The sequence below is a fragment of the Juglans microcarpa x Juglans regia genome, chromosome 1S (assembly GCF_004785595.1).
Source record: "Juglans microcarpa x Juglans regia isolate MS1-56 chromosome 1S, Jm3101_v1.0, whole genome shotgun sequence".
Lineage (NCBI taxonomy): Eukaryota > Viridiplantae > Streptophyta > Magnoliopsida > Fagales > Juglandaceae > Juglans > Juglans microcarpa x Juglans regia.
In genome coordinates this window covers 10,483,235-10,501,236 of record NC_054595.1, presented here as the reverse complement: position 1 = coordinate 10,501,236, position 18,002 = coordinate 10,483,235, and the positions used below count along the sequence as shown (strand labels likewise).

The 18,002-nt window shown below is 36.2% G+C and overlaps 1 protein-coding gene across 1 annotated transcript; it reads right to left on the bottom strand.

Moving 5' to 3' along the window:
* Positions 1–11,367: 11,367 nt before the first annotated feature.
* LOC121245771 (transcription factor IBH1-like) lies at positions 11,368–12,535 on the bottom strand. Its single transcript, XM_041143630.1, has one exon. The coding sequence runs from the start codon at positions 12,092–12,094 to the stop codon at positions 11,618–11,620; it is 477 nt and encodes a 158-aa protein (XP_040999564.1). The 5' UTR covers positions 12,095–12,535; the 3' UTR covers positions 11,368–11,617.
* Positions 12,536–18,002: the final 5,467 nt, after the last annotated feature.

Sequence of the window (18,002 nt, the reverse complement as noted above, 5' to 3'; positions counted from 1 at the left end):
TACTTTCAAGAATGAGTAGACATGCTCAACAACAGCTTGAGATGGACCCAGGACGAGCTTCCTAACCACTTAGTGCTGGTTACTATAAACAAACTCTAGCATCAATACCAAAATGAAAACACCAACAACAATTCACATCAAAGAGCGAAAATCCACTAATGTCATCGAAAACAAAAACGATCAAAAGAATATACACTCTTTGCTAACGATAAACAATCTCATACAACCTATCAGGCAAAGATTTATACCAACAAACTATCTTTTGACTCGTAGCAAAAAATGGCGATGACAGTTCCTTGACTACTTCAAGCCTCCCCCACGGGCTCAGCAAAGCCGAGTCTCACGACTGGTGGTAAACAACGACGATGACGGTCCTTTAACTGCATCGACCTTCACCCACAGGTCCAGCAAAGTTGAGTTCCTTGACTCACTGCAAACTATAGAAGGTGATAGTCCCTAACCTAGGTCCCTTAACCCACCGTGAACTATGGGCAGTGATAGTCCCTAAGCTGAGTCCCTTGACTCTCTGCGAACTATGGGCAATGATAGTCCCTTGACTACCTAACCCTCGCGTATAAAGATGGGTCCCTTGACTTGCCGCTAACTATGGGCAGTGACAATCCCTTGACTACCTGACCCTAACCTACTAGATTGGGTCCCAAGACTCATCTCGAACTCTGGGTAGTGACAGTCCATTGACTGCTCAACCCTAAGCCTAGTCCGTAGACTCGTCGTTAACTATGGGCTGTGATAGTCCCTTGATTGCTCAACCCTTACATACAAAGCCAAGTCTCTTGACTTGTTGCGAACTATGGGTAGTGACAGTCCTTTGATTGCCCGACCCTCTCACTCAAAGCCAAGTCCATACAACCAAACTTCAGGTCGAACTCTACGCTTGCAACTAGTGTAGTCGAGCACATCTTCCGCCTAACTTTCCAAGCTGAGTTCCACTCCCCTACCTAGCACGCTCGAGTATGTCTCCCTTCTAGTTCTCTTAATCGAGCTCCGCACTTGCACCTAGTGTGGTTGAGTACATTTCCCACCCAAGCTAAGCTTTGTGCTCGCACCTAGTGCGGTTGAGTACAGCTTCCGCTTGACTCTCCAAGCCAAGCTTCCTACTTGAAAAGCTTCATCACTTAACACAAAAAACAGAAAATGAGAGACTTGCTCCTGAAATTTATTTTTCTACAATTTTCTATGAACTATCTCTATCACTGTCGACTTGATGATTCTGATGGCATTCTTATTGAGCAAGTCTGCCTTAAGAATTGCGGGCATCTGTTAAAGGGTAAAATCCCGTTGGCCCATATAGCATCCCAGGCCCAGCGTAAAGGGTCGTCATCATGAAGCAAAAAAAAAAAAAAAGAATAAAAAAAGACGAGGAAAGAAAGGTGGAAGGTGATAGAAAAGAGAGAAAAATGAGAAAGGGAGAAAGTAAGTCTGACATGCAAGGGAGGAGTGGGATAAAGTTAACTTCCTCACCTACCACTAATAGAGCCACAATAAAAGGGATTTGAGATCTGAGGAAAGGGGACTTCCAGACGGCCAGATGACTGAGCAACAATTATGAGAATACAAAGATCATATTTAATCTCACAATAAGAGCTCAAGAGAGATGATCTTCTCCAGAAAAGAGGTCTCCAGCCTCTATTATATAGAGAAAAATGAGGGACAATGAAAGACAGTAAAATACTCATTTTATAATAGATTTGCCCTCTTAATAACCTGTAGACGTAGGCCCAATGTCAAACTACATAAATTTGTTTATCTCTATCTCTATTTACATTTTCTGTATTTATTTTCCATTCACTACTATAGACCTACATACGGGCACCGTACTACCACTTTGGACCGCCTCTTCTAGTCTTGGATAGGGGCATAAAAAAAACAGAAAACCTGTACAACCGGTCCGGTGCGGTGTGGTCTAGTGTAGTATTGGTTCTTAAGAATAGGAACCAGTCCTAAACAGGTATGATATCGGTTTTGGCGGAGGAATACCTTATACAAACCATGCTCCAATCGACCTATTCCAAAAGAATTGAACCACTATGTACCAAGAAAGCAAAAGAAACCGTATACCCTGCACCTAAAGAAACTCATCCCTTGCAAGCAGAACTTAGTAAAAACAAAGGCCACTTCAAACCTATAGGAGACTTCAACCTTTCTTAAATAAGGCAAGCCAAGTTGGTCAGTTCTAAGAATACCTTTAAGGTGAAAAGGAAGATGTTCAATGGAAAACTAACCATTATTGCAGCCAATTCCTCTAAAACGAGCCAAACAGTCTGCTGCAACATTAGCTTCCCTGAAGACATGCTGAAACCGAATGTTAAAACCCTGCACCAGATACTTTATTTCCTCCCAAAAATCCTCTAAATACCATAAACTACATCTACCCTCCCTCAACCAAGTAAGCACTAGCATGGAGTCCATCTCAACAATTACATTATAACAACCCAGCTCCTTGCATTTTCAAAGCCCAAGCAGTAAAGCCATCATCTCTGCTTTGTTATTAGAACCAATTCCAATATTAGCAGCAAAAGCAAATTGCAACAAACTTTTATCATTTCGCAATACACCACTTGCACTAGAGTCTTTTGGATTCCCTTTACTACTACCATCAATATTTAATTTTGACCATCTTGAACATGATTTTTGCAATGAGACTACAATAATCTTTTTCTATTTAGGCTGCATAACTGGTACCTACAGCATGTTCAAGATTGCCACATCTCTTTTAAGTAATTTAGAAATAGCCTTAAGCTTAATACTCACCCAGCTTATCCAATACTTAACTGATTCCACAAAGTAGCAACAAACTCCCTCTTCCCTTCCATGCATGCTGAATATCTCCAACACCACAAGCTTCAAGTAATAATAACTGGTATTAAACCAATTAAATTACCTACCTGCGAAGAACTTTTGGTACTTCTGAACCATGCCTTAACAACCTCCATCCATGATCTTTGAGCAACATAAGGTATCCCCAAAACATTAGAGGCCAACCTCCATATAGCAGTAGCAACTCTTCCCCCATGAAGCACGTGATTTAAGTCTTCGAAGGCACCCTCTACACAGCACTCACATTTTGAAATTAAAGGAATACCGATACGCCGTATATGATCATCAACACTTAAACTTTGAGATAAAGCTAACCACATAGTAACCGAAAACTTCCTTGGGAAAACAACATGCCAAATTCACTCTGACCATTGTCATTTTGGAGCTACAACACGCACCAAATTCCAAGCACTATGTTCAAAACTTACCATTTGAATTCCCTAACCAAATCAAGATATTAGAGCCCTCTTTTGTTACTCCAATCTTAGACAAAATGAGATTAGTAATCTCACAACCAACAAGCTGCACTAACAGATGAACATCCCAACTATCATCCACCATACATTGCCTAATACTCAAATTCTACTGAGCAATATTGTCCTGCTGAATACAAAGTGGACCTGAGTCCATACACTTATCCCTCCAGAATGAAATATGCCCTTCCTTAGCAAGCCACTTAGAATTATTGAGTACAAATGGAACCAAGTCTATAACCATCCTCCAAAATCTTGTACCTTTCTTAGGATTCATGAGAGAAATATGTTGATCTCACACATACTTCGCCCTAAAAACATTCACCCAAAAAGAGCTACCAGTCAACAGCTTCCAAACAAATTTAATATGTAGCAACCTCTGGATATCAAATATATTTATGAGACTAACACCTCCCTCATCAGTTGGCTTACAAAGCAAGTCCCAAGACACCCACTTGTGCTTAGGCTTGCCATCCAAGGAGCCCTAGAAAAAATTGCTAAACAACTTCTTCATGGTGTTCAATATAGAATTTGGAGCATGAATAACTGCCAACAAATGTACAGGCATACTGGATAGGACATGTTGTAACAAAATCAGCGTTGCACCCAACGACAGGAATTTCATCTTCCACCCTTCTATTTTTTGTCGAATACGCTGCATCAATTCATTCAAATAAACACAATTCATCCGGCCAGATATAATAGGAACCCTAAGATATTTAACCAGAAAGTGACCTTACGAAAAACCTGTCAAACAAAGAAGCAAACATCGCCTAGGAGTCGAAATTTTAGAAGAGAAAAATATGGATGATTTAGTCACATTTACCACTTGACTGGACCAACTTGCATACAAACAAAGAGTATCAGTAATTGCCTTAATTGACCTTTTCCCTCCGTTCGTAAAAATGACCATATCATTCACATAAAGAAGATGTGAAATTAAAGGGCCACCGCTCTGATGAGAAAAAAAAAAACCAATCTCTCTTGCTTCTAACCTGCTCTTCAGAAGACGAGTGAAAACCACCTTCATTAGAATAAATAAATAAGACAAAAGTGGATCTCCATGACAAAGACTCCTCCCACCTTTAAAGAAACCTTTAGCCGGCCTATTCATAACAACCGAATACCACAGCGTAGCCACACATTGATTGATAAGATTGCATACCTTAGAGGAGAAACCAAAAGCCCGAAGCACACGTATTAAAAATTCCCAATCAATAGTGTCATAAGCGTTAGCCATGTCTATCATCATCATAATATTCCCACCTTTAACTGGCTTGTTAATGTCATGTACTAACTCTTGAGTAAGGCTAATATGGCCAAAGATACTTCTCCTAGGAAGAAAGGCACCTTGCTCCAAAGAAATAACACGGTTCAAAACTGACGTTAAACGGCCCACCAAAATCTTAGAGATTTTATAGACCACATGACAAAGACTATCGGCCTAAACTTGTCAAAAGATGACGGACTCAACACTTTGGGAATTAAAACAATGAAAGATGAGGTATAGAACCTGGGGAGTGGCACACCCCGAAAGAAATCACAAACGGCTTCCCCTAAATCCATCTTGACTAACTCCCAACAGTGTCTAAAAACCCTGGAACCAAATGCATCTGGACCTAGATTACTATACACTGGAATAGAGAATAAGATTTCCTTTATCATCTACTCAGAAGGACAACTACAAAGAGCTTGATTTTCAGCTTCCTAGACCTCAATATGCACTAATTTTGAGAGATCAAGCAATTGACTTCATGGTCTAGTTTGGAGGAATGAATAAAAAAACAATTGCCTCATCATGTATATCGTCCGGAGAAGAAAGAACCTGACCATCACTCAGGTGCATATCAATTACAACCTTATGCTTCCTCGCCTGTAAAGCTGAAAAAAAAAAAAAGAAGAATTAATTTCACCATGATCAACCCAAGATTGCTTGACTTGCTGTGCAATACGGGTCTGCTCCCTTTTTAACCAAGCAGAAAGCTCTAGCTCAGAGGCCAAAACCTCATTCTCAACCTCCTACGAAAATCTTTCCTAAAAACGTGTATCACATTCCTTTACTCTAGCTTCCAACCTTTTAATATGCTCCCCAGTTCACCCAAAAACCTCCTTATTCCAGTTCCCAAGAACCAATTTGAGTCTTTTAATTTAAAGGCAAGCTTCAAAAGACCCAAATCACAAGTAACCTCCTGCCAAGACTTAGAGACACACCTCCAAAAATCCTCATGAGATGTCCACATTTGTTGAAACTTGAAGGAGGTCGGGCCATACCTCAACGATATGTCAGACATCCCAAGAATCATTGGAGCATGATCTGAGGTTCTACAACCTAAATACTTAATTGCACAAGATGGATAGAGGTCCAAACATTTGGAATTACAAAAACCCCTATCCAAACAAGCCCAACTACACACCAAACCCTCTGCCCATTACACCAAGAGAACTTATTGCCACCAAAAGGAAGATCAATAAAACCTCCAAAATCAATAAAATTGCAAAAATCCTCCATTGCACAAGGCAACCTCGGATTGCCTCCCCTTTCTCCCTATCATCAATAATAATATTGAAATAACCAATAATTATCCACGGTAATTGAAGGGCACCGAAAGATAAAATCTCAGACCATAGATGACGTCATTCCAAGTATAAACACTTTGCATAAATAGTTGTAACCACCAATGAAGAATCAATCAACAATGAAATCTGTTGATTAGAGAAATCGAGAACACTAACCTTCACTTTTTTTTCCCAGAAAATCCACAACTTCCTGTCTTTAATACCTTTCGAAAAACACTCATCAAACTATAAAATGTGTTTCCAACGTAAAAGCTTACTTTCATCTCTAAAATGCTCCGCCACAATCAATATTTTTGGTTTATGCTTTTTCAACAATGATCTATGTCTACTCCTTGAGGTCACAAGGCCTCAGACGTTCCAAAACATAATTTTATCAATCATAAATTCAACTGAGAAGGACTACTAGGAGCCCTGGATGAACTGCGTAACACTCTGCCTGGAACCACATCCTTCTTGTCTAGTTCTGAATCAAAAAATTCATCCTGCTCCTGCCCTAAATTAGGAAGCTCATCTTCACCCTTAGAAACTGAGCCAACTTTATCTCCCTCCCCCAAACAAAAAAAAAAAAAAAAGAAAAGAAAAACAACTACTTGCAACTCTGGCTTATGACCAAACAAAACCCCCCAACACATCCCCCATAAACGGAGCATGTGCTAACACCAACTCTGTAGGACCTAGTTCCATAGACCCACTAACAAAATTGTCAACAATCAAAGCCCCATCATCTTGGGCCCCACTAGATTCCCCATGCACAAAACCACTCCTCTTGCACGTGGTCAAAAGCAGATTCTCATGGACATCATGCATATCATGCACGTTCTCAAACACCAAAAGAGAGTCTGGATCGACTTATTAACCTCCCTCACCAACTAAGAGTTCTTTGCCAACTCCCCCATCAGACTTAGGATTTTCATTAGCATGCAAGTCTTCCAATTCCCCTCCCTTAGAAACCCCTTGAACAATGTCTTTATTAGCCTGAACATCTAGTCTTTTTGGAACCCAAACACTTCCCAACTTGCCATTTTATTTCTTTATTTCAACTCTTTCATCCTGCTTTTTACAAGTACCTTGATTATGACCTTGCGCTTTGCAACGCATACAAAATGCAAGCAAAGTTTCATAAACCACCTGTTCACAAATACTCGCAGGGTTTTTTAGCATACCAATCCAAAAGGACTAAATCGGATCAACGGAGATATTCATCAAGACATAGAGCCATGCACCATCTATCCTTGTGGCACATTGTGTGGCATTATCCCTTTGCAAATACGTACCAATAAGAGCAGTGATACTTTTCAGAAAGGCTTCGTGATATAAATTCAGTGGAAGACTAGGAAGTGTAATCCAAACTGGGGCCATAATCGGTTCAGACTCCTCTATAAAATCCGTAGACCACTGAAATATTCGGTAAGTCACACCATCGTTGTCTTAGCTCTCTCTAGTCGTAGTCTTTAGAAAATCCTCCTCATTCGAGAACCAAACAAACACCTTCCGGGGCCTTACATCGCCGACACCACGGGTGAGATCTTAATCCCCAGTGCCCATGAATGAAGCCTCTGATCCTGTCCAGTGATGGCCTTTGTCGCAAAAATTTCAACCTAACGGCATACTGAAAAGGAGCTGCAGACCTCTCCACTTCTTCCTTAGAGAATTGAACAAAATCTTCTCCCTCCAGGGCTTTCGACTGCCTAAAAGGGACAATCACCTCAGGGATAGCCTAAGGAGATTGAGAGACAAGATCCGCAAAAGACCGAGATCTGCCTACCAATGCCGAGGAGCCAGGAAGATCCTTGACGGCAATCATACAAACGATCGCACCAAGCAAACCCTTTTTTTTACATTTTTATGTAAGTTAGACACTACTTATACCAGTATAATTAGACACTAATCCCACTATTTTAATCTTATTTTTCAAGTTTATTAATTTCACTAATAAGTTAGACACTACTTATACTCTACTAGTATAATTGAACATTAATGAATTAGTAATTGTTAATAATAAATACTAAACTTGATTATACTAAACTCTAATAATCAAGTTTAGTATTTAAAAAATTATAATATTACACTTATGTAGTGCTACACGAGTAAATGGTAAACTGTAAAACTGGACCGACTAGGAAAGCTAAAAGTTTCGGTTTTAGTGATGTATTGGTCCGTATCGGTTCTTAAATTTTCAAAACCGGTCTATACCAGTTCGGTTCCAAAAATTCTCTAAAATCGGACCGAACCAGATGAATTATACCCATAGTCTTGGACTATCTTAGTGGGCCGGGAATAACTATTTCTCTTATTCTAATGATTTTCATTAGCAAGTTTAAGATTTCCATAAATTCAAAGGAAGCAAAATTAAAATAGAGCTTTGCTATTCTTCATTTCCACACACCACACAACACACTTATTTTTTTAAAATTTTTTTATAACGATTTTGGTTTTATTCTTCTTAAATTAATTGAGTTCTTCTATTCATCATCCATACATCACATATTTGGTAAGCGAAAATTTTTTTTAAAAAAAAATTATTGTGGTGTGGTATGAAAATGATGAGTAGATTTTTTTATTAAAATAAGAGTATAAAAAAGATGGATGAACGAAGGAAAAGAAAAAGTTGAGAAAATAAATTAAATCAGATCAACCTGCATCCACAATATCCTCATTATGACCTTCAAATAGAATGGCGTTGTAAGAAAAATTCATGTTTCAAATGTTAGTCTGTCCAAGTTCAATAAGCAGCAATGGAACAATAGATCCCTAGAAAACCATAAAATCGAGGAGGATATAAGAGTTCACTTTCTTCCAAAAATAAATTAAAGACCAACATTTCAATACCGGAAATTATCTCCATCTCCTCAAAACAATAGATATACCAATAAACCCCAATTCAAGTGTTTCTAATTTACAATAATGCAAAATAAACTAACAAGGTATCGTTTGGTTATACATATGAGATCAGATAAGAAATATGTAAATAATAGTGAAATAATTTGTGAATAATAGTGAAATAATTTGAGTTAAGATGTTTGATAGAATTTTGAAAAATAAGAGAAGAAAAATTGAATAAAAATATTATAAAGTTAAAATATTGTTATAATATTATTTTTATTTTTGAGTTTGAAAATTTTGAATTGTTTTTTGTGTTTTGTTTAAAAGTTTAGAAAATTGTAATGATTAGATAAAAATTTTAAAAATTTAAAATTAAAAAATATTTATATTTTAATAATATTTAGATATTAAGATGAAATAAAATCATTCTTCAAACCAAACGGAGTCATAAAACATATAGGCTCATTGGCAGGAATGATCGAGCAAAAGTCATATCCAATTTTTTTCCCCCTCATCCGGAAGCGATTTCAAATACTTAAGCTCCTTCGCACCTCCACTGGCTCGGCTTGATTCCAGTCGGCTCGATTATAGTCTAAAAGTTAGGGAAAGGAAAAGAGAGATTATTTAGACTTTTATTAAAACGACGGTGTTTTGAGGATTTTTTAAATCGGGCGGGCTGGGTTTGATTCCTTTAGACTTGGGCTGGGTATGACAGATATAGCCAGCTATTGTAGCAAATAAAACTTCTCGAGGCCTTATAATAATAAGAATGATGACGCTAATTGACAGTTGTAATAGCAATAACAACAGAATGACTTATTTGCTTTATCTAACTTCAATGTCGCAGATATTTTCTGTCCATTGGATGGTGAGTGGTTTGATGATATTTTGCAATAGTCTTTGCTGTAGTCTCTCTTCTCATCGTTAGGGAAGCGGTGGGCCTACCATGTGAAACATTCTATTTCCTTGTGCCGGTATAAATTAAGCAAACATTCTAAATAGTAAATATTGACTGTCCCGCAAGAAAAATAGAAGGAATTATTTTCCCGTTTCACATTCATGGAGGCTCGCATTCCTCATAGGTGGTCATAGTATGATGTCCGAAACAGGGCTCTATGAATTAGGGGTGGGTGGCGGGACACCCCCCCACCCGTAGGGAAAATACGCAACGCGGGTAGGGCAATTATTATATATATATATATATATATATATATATAATCGTTACCAAAACGACACCGATTTGATAACAATTTTTTTTAAAAGTCAATGAAGTTGTTTTGGAGTTAAGTTAAACCTTACCTCCTCTTCCTCTAGTTTCTCTTTGTCCTCTCTCTCTCTCTCTCCTCAAATTAGTCTCTATCTCCCGATTTTCTCAGAGCCTCTCTTCCTTGCCATCATTTTCTTCCCTCTTCTTCTCATCCTCTTTCTCGACGTCTCCTCCTCTTTTTCTCTCAAACCCCTCTCTCTCCCCCTCTATTTCTATTCTTGATTTGTTGTTTATTATTTTGCAAATAAGTTTTTTACAAGTTTAGAATTTTTTTATTGTGGGTTTGTTGTGTATTTTACTATTTTGTCATGGATTTGTATTTTGGTGAGTTTTTTTTGTAGATTTGTATTTATTTTTTTACGGTTGTTTGCATAAATATACAAACCCAAGATAAGTGCAAAAGTTGAAAGAAAGTATTTAGTTAATTTTGGGAGCTTAAAATATAGAAAAATTCTACTCATCATCCTCACATTAAACACCACATATAATTTTTTATAAGTTCTGCTAGGGTGCTGCCCAGTAGTAACCGCTGGGCGTGCCCCCAGGCAAAATTCAATTTTTTAATTTTTTTTCATTTTTTGTATTCATATATTTTTTAATATTTTTAAAAAATTTAAAAAAATATATATAAAAAAATATCAATATACTAATAATTACTTCGTTAATCAGTAAGTAAAAGAAAGAAATATAAAAAAGAATTAAATGCATGAATAGTCAAAATGAGAAGGCAAAATCATGGAGCGGCGTAATAACATTATTCTTTTTTTTATTATTATTATCAAATGTGTGATGTATGAATGATGAATAGAAGAAATCAATTAGTTTAGGAAAAATAAAAACAAAAAAGTAAAAATAAAAATAAGTGTGGTGTATAATGTGAGGATGATGAGCAGAAAATCTTTAAAACAACGTGCAACTTTCATGGAAGAGTAATACTGCATATTGTTGTGGAGTATATAAGTACTGCATAATCGTTTTGAAAAAGACAGATCTAATATTAAAAAAGTAATATTTTTTTTTTACTTAGATATGATATTTATTCATTTTTTACAAAGAGATCAGTTGCGCATTCTTTAAATACAAATATGATCTCTCTTCGTGTAACTAATTTAAAACAGTCTATACCTGCATGGTTCACTGTGAAAACACACTCATAAACAGTAGAATTATTTGAGCATGCGTCCTGGTCGTGAGTACCGATATAGTGATCTTTCATATCTTACCTCCATTTCTACTGTCAGACAGGCGTACAGACAAACAAAGAAGTAATAGGAGCCCTCGTTCCTTCTCGAATCACTAGCATATATAAGATCATATATATCACCCATAAGAAGCAAACATAAAGACAAACGCGCACGCACACACAAAAACACTGGGGGAGATATTGTCTAGTATCATAAAGGGTATTCATCATCCTATATATCACCGGCCGGTCGATTATCTTTGATATAAATATAGAATAGAGGCAAGATGATTGCAATACTGGAGCTGTGCATATGTGCATGCGTGCCCAACAAATTATGAGTAACCTATACGTTCTTTCAAAACTTATAACCAGTCCCTGTATATATATTTATACCTTTCCCCTTCTGGATCCCTTTCCCTAATATGTTCAACATGTAGAACAGTTCAATACTGATCATTTAGAGAAGTTATCAGCTAAAGTCTGCATGACCTTAACCTGGGTGGCAAGGCATGTTATATAGTGGGCTGTCTCCTCCAACAAGCTGCATATATCCATTGTTTCTCCACCAGGTACAAGCTGTCTAAGCTTTTTGGCTTGGCCTAGCTCTCCTGGGGAATAACTCCTAATGACCCTTTTCTTCTTCAAGCTGCCAAGAGAGCTCCTCCCCATCCTTCTCATGTGGCGCCTTGCTCGGCTTCCAAGCTTGGAAAGAACAGCCCTGCTCCAAGCCCTCCTCGATCCAACTGCTTGAGCCATTGACAAATAAGCCGCGATCTTGATTCTCTGGCTTCGTGTACGAACTGATCCCTCGATGGATAAGGAACCGGGTCTAGGGTTTTGGTTTCTCATATGCAAGAGAGCAGAAACAAATCTGCGAGCAAACTTGATTCTGCGGGAGTTGGAGTTCCGGGTTGCACCCTTCGAGATCATTGTGGGTACAAAGAATATCCCAAATTAACTATGTCGATGGGGATCCAAATCCTAGCAATCTGACAGAAGTGAACTTTTGCTGTGAAAGGCAGAGACACAGATGAGCATTAAAGATTTGAAGTTGAGATTTTCTTCTGACACAAAGGGTCCTCTCTTGCTTGCAAGTACGAAAGGCAAAAACTCAGATCTGACACAAAGATTGATGGAGCGAGAAAGATGGTTATTGAGGACATAAGATATTGATGAAGATGCTAATTATGGGTTAGATTTGTGGGGAAAAATGGGATTGAATTTGGACGGCCAGAGATAGTTTAGAGTTTGATCTAACCATGATTTTATTTACAACTTAATTAATGTGGTTATCTTTATCTTTAGATATGCCATTTGTGTGCCAGAAATAGAGAGCGTGGGAATCACGCTAGGGCTGGCAAAAGTCATTAATTAGTATTAAATTGTACAGATTGCTTTATGTTGTGAAAGAATGTTAGTCCACCATCAGATCAACGGGGATGATTTAAGTTTGTTTTTGCAAATAAAGTAAAATAGTTGAGATTAAAATTAAAAATTGAATAAATATTATTAAAATATATTTTTTAATATTATTTTTATTTTAAAATTTAAAAAAATAAATTATTTATTATATTTTGTGTAAAAATTTTAAAAAAATTTAATAATTAAATAAGATGAATTGTGAAAACAAACTCGTCCAGCATCCTAAATAATTTCTAATAGACGTCTTTTGATGGTGGGCAGGTTTTGGGTATTTTAATTAAAAAAATATAGAGTATATTATTAAAGTATCAATTTTTTATATGAATCTTAAGTTTTTTAATTTGTTTTTTAAAAAGAAATATGCAGATTTATAGACCCTAAAAATATACAAATCTTTTTCATAAATATATAAGATTAGTTTGAAATCAATTTGGTTGACTCTAGTTCAATTTCTTAAATGAAGTGCTTTAAATAAAAAATTATAATCGTCTATTGAATCATAAAGCCAGTTTAAAATTTAGATCAATGGCATGCATGAGTCATGACAGCTCGTGAATAGAGAAATTATTTACTATACAGCAAGCTATATATTTAAAATAGAGCTCGACTTTTGATGTAGATATGGTTGTAGTAGTATATATAATATGCATATGAATTTATTTATAAGAAATGTTTTAGTCATAAACACATTATAAAAAAAATAAATTTATAAATTAACGTGACTTGAGATAATACATTAAATTATAAAATTAATTTTATTATAAAATAAATTTAACGTATTATATAAATCTGATCATAAAATACTTTTATAAAATATACTTATATAAACTCAACTAAGTCAATTACAGCATTCCGTCATATAAAGATGCCATTTGTTATGGCCCAAGGAATGCGCATGCCGACATATTACAGAAGGAGAACGATAGAAAAAGAAATGGTAAAGTCACGTACAATCATTATAAAGAGAAAGAATCTCACTTTTTAAAGTATTGTGTGATAGTTCAGTACCGTCTTCTAAACACAATCTAGAGTGCTACATAGCGTGCATAACAATCGCTAGCTAGCGGAGCATCCGCGAACCAAAGTTTTATGTAATCTCATTTTCATGGAATGGGGGCCGGGGAGGTTGGGAGAAGTGGATTAGTGGACCTACCAATGGCCAACCACTACATGATCGCACATGCTTCAGTTTCCCACTTGTCCAATGGAACCTTTCTCTCTTTTCTAATCTTCAATTAATACTAATTCCTTGTCAAATTATGTTTTATGTTCACATTAGGTCCAAACAACTCCCTTGCTACCATAAATTCTTTCCTCTCAACCTCCCTCCCTCTATCTTGCAAGATAATCAATGTTTTGTGAAATAACAACTTAGTTCTAAAAGGTTAAACTAATGAAAATATGTAAAATTTATTATTAATATTCTTAACACTCTCTTTCACATGCAGGTCAAACTCTCTCAGAATCAGGATTCAAAATTCAAGACCTCTGTTCTAATGCTATATAAAATCAACACTTATCTCAAAAATTTAAGTTGATAAAATGGAATAGATTTATTATTTATATTATTAATATTACTTCCCCTCAAGTGTAAGCCAGATATTTCACCACTACACTGTATCGTCAGTCACTCTACTCATCCTCTGTTTTATTTTTTTAATTAACACCTCTAATTTGACAAGAATTCTCTCCAATTTAGGTTAACTAAAAGGGTTGGCTACCAAAGTGCGTACAATAGTTTTTCTTCTCCTTAAATGCTCAAAAAAGAAAAACTTGCAACCGGTTAAGTTGATCTTTTGGCACGAGACTTTTGGGACAAAATTGAAATTTTTGAAAAAACCCAAAAAGTCTTGACTATCGTAGTAGTCACTACAACACAATTGAGTTTTTGTGACGGTTTTAAATTTGTGATAGTCCTAAAATCATTAGAAAAAATTATTTTCTGTAATGATTTCAGGCACCCATCACAAAAGGTAAACAAGAAATGGTTTTATGTTCGAACTATAATATTGTTTCGTTCGAACATAAGCCAGACAATGTCGTTTTGGAATGATTACATTTGAACGTATAAAATGTTACTTTCGACCAGTTCATGTACGTTTGAACATTAAGCCCACTTACATGCAAACGTGTAAGTTATTTGTTTAAACATTCAAATGATAGTCATTAACGTTTGAGCGTGAATTGTTTTAAAATGAAAAATCAAATTTCAAATTAAAAGAGACTAAGAATTCAAATACAAAAACACTAGATATATTAAATAATATTGTGTATTACATAAAGTATTGTGATGCCCCCAACCTCCGCTTGGGTTGGAATGGAGACTTAGAATGTCGAGACATACAACACAAGGTCATATACCCCCGTACATGACTGTTAATATGCAATGCATCATAGTATGCAACTAGCAGTATGCAATAATCGCAACGGAAATAAAAGGTATAAGTAAAAAAATACGCCATGATAACTAAAAACATCACAACTTCATTAGAAATCATTAAGTTCAAAATACCAATGTAGCATAGACTTAGTACAACTAAGAATTAAAGTCAAATCATTATCTTCATGCAATCTAAAGCATGAAGGACTTGAGCTATAAATATAAGGATTAAATCCAATCTCCTATCTAGGTCAGACTCCTGCTCAATTAGTTGGATTCAGCACTCCATCTAGCTCAGTCTCCTCAAGAACTAGCACAACTTGATAGTGGTCCCACAAGGGGTGATATTTACTCAAAATTTCAGTAAGTTAAACAACCAATGTGCACAAAGATAAATTAAACATGAAGAACGATAGATGTGTAATACATGAAATGCTTAAAGAAAATCAATATGCATGTCTCCCATTCAGATTCCTCAACATTTTAGAAAAATGGAGGCACAGGTTAATAAACATGTTTGCCATCATTTTTGAAAACATAACTTTCATCATAACTTTCATCATTAACCTTTATCAATATTAGAAATTTGTAATTATAACGTGTGGTAACGTCACAGTTCCCCACATGCACTGTGAGTACCGGTGACCGTAGTACAACTCACGTTGAAACTACGTTGTCTATAGACTCGTTCTCAATGCATCAGTAAATATAACATAACATCATAACATATACACCCACCAGCATTATGTGTCATAACATATTGACTTCGGTCTAGCGTTCTTTAAAAAGAACCCATTTGAAATCTGTTAACTGTTCTTCGTCAACCTAGGGGTTACCACTCCATTTTTAAACACTCCAGAGTGGACAGAGGAGTTCCACTAGAATAATTTCTCATCCTAGCCTTTGGTGTGTGACAAAAATTATTTTTTTATGCTATGCTTGAAAAATATTTTTATGACATGTGCATATGTAGTAAGCTTTCATGCAAAAATGACATTTATAGATAAAATATGCAAAAATTGTGAAAAATATCACGTCATGTAAGTATGCACTCAATGTATCATATAACATGATATTTTATACTGAAATTAAAAATTGGAATATGAATGAAACATTTATCAATAATTCATAAATAATCTATCGAAGTGTAAGTTAGATGCCAACTTACAAACTTCCTAAGTAATCGAAAAAACGTCATAGAAAATGAAACCAAGTACGTACTAAGTTAGGATTACTACTATTATTGATGAGGTTCAAAATCAAAGGCTTCAAAAATAGATATTTACAAAAATACCCCTAGGCTCTCAAAAATTGTCGTTAACGCCCTAAATGTTCACTAATTGCAAACAAACTCCAAATTTAACCAAAATTCATGGACTTCATATTTTTGGCCTTCTAAAACAATCTACTCTATTGGAGTTTAAAAAATTAAAGTAGAACTTGAACAAATAGTCCCAACCCGTGGCATGCACTCTAGTTGATGCCTAAGAAATTTTTAATCACCAATATGTTCAAAATCGATACATGCTCGATGATCAAACCAAGATAGATTCAAAACCTACCATGGCATGCTCCTAACCACAATCTAAACCTTCCATAATCATGTTAAGATAATGACAAATCATATCAAATCATGCTTAAGACATGTTATAGCTAAATTCTCACTTAAAATCATTTAATCATTCAAACCATCTCTTAATTGACCCAGTTTTGTACTAAGCATGATAACCTTCCCAAAACTTAACCAAAATTTGTACCAACACCTGGAAACAAAACGTGACATGCTAACTAAGATCAAGAGCAAGAAAACTTACAAATTTTGTGGCCTTCGAAGCACTCAAGATAGTATTGCTTAAGAACTCACCAAGAACTTACTTGGTTTCACTCTTTTGATCTCTCAAGGCTCAAGATGAAGCTTGGAGCTGAGGTTTGAAGGAAATGAGGAGGTGAGGGAGGTATTTATAGGGTTCAAGAAGGGTGGAGATGCTAGCCTTGGTGCAAGGTGATTGGGTGAAGTGGGAGGTGCACCAGTCTGGAAAGTTTCCAGATTGCTTCCATGGGCTTATGTCACATTGTGCAAGAGGAATAGTGGCCTGAAACCACCATGATACGCCCTTCACTGTAGCTACATTGGTCCTGTAGAGGTGTCCAAATCATGGGGCATCATTCAAGTGGTAGAAAATCACTCAACCCACCCTTGCGAACCAAAGGATTCAGGTGGTTTTATATTTGGCAGATTTTGGACTTCGGTTTTGATGGTTTTGGGTGGGAACAACTGAGTCAATTTCTTCATGATGTTCATGGGACCTCTTGGGGATTGGGTGGTGAAGGGTGTGGCATCAGGTGGTGGCTCAACCATGGCAGATGGTTGATTAAATTCCAACTCAATCGGTTCCTACACAAACTAAACCAAGGTGCACTCAGTTTGGTCATTTGAGTTGGTTTGTATAACCAATTTCGTCTAAGGCTCAAACTAGATTTGAAGGAATCTCATGAGAAGTTTAAGGACCATATTACCCTTGGGGACAAACCACAAAATTTTGGGCCTAAGGGCAAAACAGTCCAAGCATACAAAGGACAATACACAAAGCCGATTGATGCAAAGTTTAGGTTTGATATGTCATTTTCGTTAATGACATGTGGGAGATTTAGCTAGGGTATTAGCAAGGTCTAATTATGATGTAATGAAGTAATAATTTAAGAAAAATTGAATTAAAAGGTTTAAGAAAAGATTAAACAAAATTAAGTTTTAAAGCATGACTTAAAAGTTCACTAACCTCAAGTATGATGGTTAATGGTCTTAACCAATTTTTAAAACCTAATTTAGGTACTTAGGGTATGATTTAGGCTTAAAGAAATCAATGGTATGGTGTATTGGGCTTTTGCTCTTAAATGATGAAATAAACTCAAACATGACTTTGGGCCTTGAGAGCTTTAAAAGGGCCAAATGTGTGGGTTCATGGCTTATGGGCTCTTGAACTTGAATGATAGAAGCCTCATTTCTAAATTTTTAGGGTTGAAAAGAAACCTTAAGAT

Coding starts and splice junctions, on each gene's coding strand:
- LOC121245771 (XM_041143630.1), bottom strand. CDS start 12,094: ATGATCTCGAAGGGTGCAACCCGGAACTCCAACTCCCGCAGAATCAAG.